We start from the raw sequence: 6152 nt of genomic DNA, 5'->3' as shown, positions 1-6152 counted from the left end.
CAAAAATACAGAAATTATGGAAAAATATGTTTGTATATGTAAAATCTGTGAAAGTTGTACTTTCTTTTCTGAATAAACTCTATAAATAAAGGTATCTGGTCAAACTTTGAAATAATACTGTTTGGCCCTAATCTCTTCAGAGCAAAATCACACAAAAGGTTTTGATAACTTGTGAAAATAATAATTTATTCACGTAAAACATGAACATGATGGGGTGGACAATGACATGAGGGGGTGGACCTTGGCATGACAGGGTGGACAATAGTGAAGTGCCTCATATATATTTAAAGGAAACAATGTTACGGTTTTGTCAACAAATGTTTTTTGTCAAAACATGACTTTTTTCACCTACTGTATTTTGAATTGTGCACAGGTAGGCTACATCTGGAAATGACACTCAACAACAGCAAAAATAAATAAATAAAACCTTCAACTAAACGAAAAAAACAAGATTAATATAAACAAAACAAAAACATGTTGGTCCCTAAATGTAGGCCTACCACAAAAAAACACTGAAAAACTTATAAAACTGTTATAAAACTAGACTTGATGACGGGGTGGACGATGACAGGGTGGACGTTTTTGGCTGAAGTTTGCATTTAATGAGCACATGTTGGGCCATTAGCTAGCAACATGTATCAGTTAGGAAGGTGACTCTGTATACTTTAACAAACATATTTTGAATTTCTGAAAAGCATTTATATAGATTCATATTTTGTAATGACAGGGGGGACACATTAAGATTGAACACATTCAAGTTCAATCATAAAATGATGAAAATGTCAAAATCTAAATGTTGATATGTCCTCTCTATTCTTCACTCCATTTGTAAAAGACAAAGCAGTGGTAGTGATGTCATTGATTACAGCAGGTGGTTTCTTATAGTGGCAGTAACCAACTAATGACGGGGTGGACAGCAAATCTAGGGACACATGCAAAATGTTTATTATTATTATGAAATTAGACCATAAATGATCCAATTGACTCATTTTATTCAAGTACTTGATGAGAGCAACAAGAGCATGTAAAAGGTTTGTACATTGTATATCATTTATCCACTTATTTCACTCAGTGAAGTTAGTAGAGAGGAGTTTGGGACATCGCAAAATCACATGCATCTAATCATAGAACATTTTTTTAAATATGAAAAACACCCTTTTAAAGATGTATCTCTGTACCAATGTGTGTTTAAATGTTTGGCCATTTATAATAAACCCTCAGAGTTTTGTTATTTTGCAAATTTTTCATGAAAAGTGAGTGATTTCTGCCCGGGACACCAAATGGTACCCTATATTGATATTGACTCCTTTATGAATTAGTAGAGACGCTTTACTGAAGCTGAATCCCACAGCAACACCAGCTAAAGATTTGTGCTGACACTTCACCTTGTGTTAGCTTCTCTTTTAGCTTCTCTGTAGCTTCTCTGTTAGCTTCTCTGTAGCTTCTCTTTTAGCTTCTCTGTAGCTTCTCTGTTAGCTTCTCTGTAGCTTCTCTGTAGCTTCTCTGTTAGCTTCTCTGTTAGCTTCTCTGTAGCTTCTCTGTTAGCCTCTCTGTTGCTTCTCTGTTAGCTTCTCTGTAGCTTCTCTGTTAGCTTCTCTGTTAGCTTCTCTGTAGCTTCTCTGTTAGCTTCTCTGTTAGCTTTTCTGTTAGCTTCTCTGTTAGCTTTTCTGTTAGCTTCTCTGCTAGCTTCTCTGTTAGCCTCTCGTTAGCTTTTCTGTTAGCTTATCTGCTAGCTTCTCTGTTAGCCTCTCGTTAGCTTCTCTGTTAGCGTCTCTGTTAGCCTCTCTGTTGCTTCTCTGTTAGCCTCTCTGTTGCTTCTCTGTTAGCCTCTATACTAGCTTCTCTGTTAGCCTCTTGGTTAGCTTCTCTGTTAGCTTTTCTGTTAGCTTCTCTGTAGCTTCTCTGTTAGCTTCTCTGTTAGCCTCTATACTAGCTTCTCTGTTAGCCTCTTGGTTAGCTTCTCTGTAGCTTCTCTGTTAGCTTCTCTGTTAGCTTCTCTGTTAGCCTCTTGGTTAGCTTCTCTGTCAACTTCTGTGTTAGCTTCTCTGTAGCTTCTCTGTAGCTTCTCTGTTAGCTTCTCTGTTAGTTTCTGTGAAACATGAAATTAAAGAGAAAATTAAACGTGAAGTTAGATAAATGCGAGCTACATCCCATTTAAAACGTGTTTGTTTGGTGTTTGTCTGTGACTCTGTGTTAACACCTGTTTGTCCGTCTTCTCCAGGTCCGTCCACAGGTGGCGCTCTGGTCCAGGCGGTGGGTTTCCCCTGTCTCATGGTGTTTATCGGCGTCATCAACATCCTGTACGCCCCGCTCTGCTTCCTGTTACGCAACCCCGCCGTCCGGGAGGAGAAGATGGTCAGATCATCTGTCTGTCTGTCTGCCTGCCTGTCTGTCTGTCTGTCTGTCTGTCTGTCTGTCTGCCTGCCTGTCTGTCTGTCTGTGACTGCCTGTGCCTGTGTCTGCCCTTTAAACGCATCACCGCAGGAGGATGGTGATAGTCTGTGAGGTCATTGAATGCATCACCGCATTATGATAATCTGCATTATTATGATCATCTACATTATGATCATCTACATTATGATAATCTGCATTATGATAATCTACATTATGATAATCTGCATTATGATAATCTGCGTAATGATAATCTGCATTATGATCATCTACATTATGATCATCTACATTATGATAATCTGCATTATGATAATCTACATTATGATAATCTGCATTATGATAATCTGCATTACGATAATCTGCATTATGATAATCTGCGTAATGATAATCTGCATTATGATATCTACATTATGATCATCTACATTATGATAATCTGCATTATGATAATCTACATTATGATAATCTGCGTAATGATAATCTGCATTATGATCATCTACATTATGATCATCTGCATTATGATAATCTGCATTATGATAATCTGCATTATGATAATCTGCGTAATGATCATCTGCATTATGATCATCTACATTATGATCATCTACATTATGATCATCTGCATTATGATAATCTGCATTATGATAATCTACATTATGATAATCTGCATTATGATAATCTGCGTAATGATAATCTGCATTATGATCATCTACATTATGATCATCTGCATTATGATAATCTGCATTATGATAATCTGCATTATGATAATCTGCGTAATGATCATCTGCATTATGATCATCTACATTATGATCATCTACATTATGATCATCTGCATTATGATAATCTGCATTATGATAATCTACATTATGATAATCTGCATTATGATAATCTGCGTAATGATAATCTGCATTATGATCATCTACATTATGATAATCTACATTATGATAATCTGCATTATGATCATCTGCGTAATGATAATCTGCATTATGATCATCTACATTATGATCATCTACATTATGATAATCTGCATTATGATCATCTGCGTAATGATAATCTGCATTATGATAATCTACATTATGATAATCTGCATTATGATAATCTGCATTATTACGGCAGTGCAGAGCGGCCGGCCGGCTGAGAGCCGCTGAGGCAGAGCGTTCTCATGCTTTTATCAAATATGTTTAATATGTTTGCATGAGTGTGTGTGTACACACAGCCTTAAGATGAGCTGTGCTGCTGTCGTCACAGAGTGCGCACACACACACACACACACACACACACACACACACACACACACACACACACACACACACACACACACACACTGTTTCCTCTCTCCGCTGCAACAATTTACTGGAAAATATCTCCTGATATAACCGTGTTATTATACAGTTTATGATATAATCTGACTTTAGGGAAAGAGACTCTGGTTAGGAACAACACTAATCTGAAAGATTTAGTGTCACACACACACACACACACACACACACAGGCAGGTTCTGGCACATCGTGAGGAAGTTTCTCTTTCTCTGATGTCAAAGCCAAAACTTTAGACTCCAGGCTGCCGTGTGTGTGTGTGTGTGTGTGTGTGTGTGTGTGTGTGTGTGTGTGTGTGTGTGTGTGAGTGAAGTCATTACACAGTGATTAGAGTGATTACAGATCAGAGCTCGCTGCCTTCAAAGCTGCAGGGGAAACAGTAAAACATAATAGACTGTCAATTACACTGAGATTACTGAGAGAGAGACAGGCAGAGAGAGAGAGAGAGAGAGAGAGAGGCAGAGAGACAGACAGAGAGAGACAGACAGAGAGACAGACAGGCAGAGAGAGAGAGAGAGAGACAGAGAGAGAGACAGACAGAGAGAGACAGACTAAGAGACAGACAGGTGATGTTGCCAGCAGACATGTCTCTCGTGTCTCTTATAGTCTCCTCTGTGTTGAAAACATTTTGTAGTTGCAGATCAATAGTTTTATCGATCAAGAGATCATGTGATCAGTGAGGCTGGGGGGGGGGGTCATGTTCTGAGGGAAACACTCAGAATATCACAGATTAAAGAGAAAACTCCAAAACTCTGAGATTATAAACTCCATCATCTTTATGAGAAGAACAAACCAGTGAAACCAGTTTGTCCTCGTGCTGTGGGATCCAGTCAGAGGGAAAGCAGAAGCACAGTCTCCTCCTCAGCCTCTGACATCTGACCTCTGACCTCTGACCTCTGACCTCGCCTTCCATAAGGAAAACATGAAGGAATAAAATGTTTTTATTGATAAAATATGGCACAGAGCACAGCCTGTGGTCAGGATGTATGGATGGATATTGTTTGACTGCACTGCATAATAATGTTTTTCTGTGTGTGTGTGTGTGTGTGTGTGTGTGTGTGTGTGTGTGTGTCTGTGCTGCAGGCTATCATCGATCAGGAGTGTGTGATGCACAGGAAGAGTTACAACACACAGAAGGAGAGCCGTGACTTTCCTCTGAGCGACTACAGTGAAGAGGAGGAGACAGAGGAGTGACACACACACACACACACACACACACACACACACACACACACACACACACACACACACACACACACACACAGGGAACTAAAGTCGACGTTAAAATGACGTTTCTGCCTTTCAGAAAATATGAACGGGTTTACAAAGACGACCAAACTCTGAGCTGCAGCAAAACAACAGGATCTCAGACTGGGAGAGAAACACGCTTTTATTTTGAAGGGACAGGTGCTTTAAGGTGAAGGTTTTGAATTTGCCCACTGGAGCAGGATGATGATGTCACTGTTTAAGACGCTCTGTCTGACAGGAAGTGGAGGTCACGTGAGGTCACTTCATGGCTGGGATGAGATAATCTGAGCTGTTTCCAGTGCAGGTTCAGGAATTATTCTGGCAACAAGAATAAATCTGTGGAAACCGGCAGGAAGCAAGTTTTGTGTTGGCAACAAGTGGGATTATCTCAGATTATCTCATCCCACGGCCAGGAAGAAAAACAAGATTGAAACACAGAATGGGAGTGTCATTCTGGGTGGGGTTTTTTTTACGGCGTACAGCTTTACCGTGTTTCAGCCCAGGAACTGAAACGCACCGTTAGCATTAGCTTCCTTAACCTCCAGACTTCCTGTTTATATCAAAATAAAAGAGATGTCGATAAAGAGGGTGTCAGGTGGATTTTTAAACAAAACGTGCACAAACTTTATGTGTTTGTTTTTTTGGCGTTTTTCTAAAAGCCCGTTCATATTTTCCGTTCAGAGCGTCCGCTAGCCGGCCGAGGACCTAAAGGAAAACGCCGCTAAAACACAAACAGCCGCTGGTCACCTGATTCCACTGTTACCTCCCTCTGATTGGACGTTAGCCGCGGTGACCCCGCCCCCCCCGTGGTTTGGATTGGTCGGTCACTGCACCTTCATCAGTCCGTCTGAACCAATCAAATGTTTAGCTTTTAGCGCTCGTTAGCTTAGCGTTTGTTAGCTGCATGGTTAAGGTTGGGATGAGGTGTTGACTGACGTTAGCAAACCTAAAATAGCATTTGCTAACGTTAGCTCGCTCGCTCGCTCACAGCGGGGTTCCTGAGTCGGTGACGCTCCGTGTGATTGGTCGACTTCTTCTTCGTTGGTGTTTATGCTGCGTCGCGGTCCGTCTGATTGGTCGAGATGGACGGATGATAGCAACAGATGCTAACAGCTGCTGAGCCACTGGTGGGCGTGGGAGTGGGGTGGCCATACGTCCGGATTTAGGCCGGACAGTCCCGAATTTAAATGCCTCGTCCGGAC

General features: G+C 40.7%; 1 protein-coding gene across 1 annotated transcript in view; it reads left to right on the top strand.

Moving 5' to 3' along the window:
• slc18a1 (solute carrier family 18 member A1) overlaps positions 1-4896 on the top strand; it is a 24356-nt gene extending 19460 nt beyond the window's left edge. The window contains exons 17-18 of the mRNA XM_030059740.1: positions 2222-2355; positions 4786-4896. Coding sequence (XP_029915600.1) covers positions 2222-2355; positions 4786-4896 — 245 coding nt within the window. The remainder of the gene's footprint in view (positions 1-2221; positions 2356-4785) is intronic.
• Positions 4897-6152: the final 1256 nt, after the last annotated feature.

This window comes from Myripristis murdjan, chromosome 9, assembly GCF_902150065.1.
Source record: "Myripristis murdjan chromosome 9, fMyrMur1.1, whole genome shotgun sequence".
Taxonomy (NCBI): domain Eukaryota; kingdom Metazoa; phylum Chordata; class Actinopteri; order Holocentriformes; family Holocentridae; genus Myripristis; species Myripristis murdjan.
The sequence above is the reverse complement of the archived record's forward strand: the minus strand, read 5'-3'. Positions and strand labels throughout refer to the sequence as shown.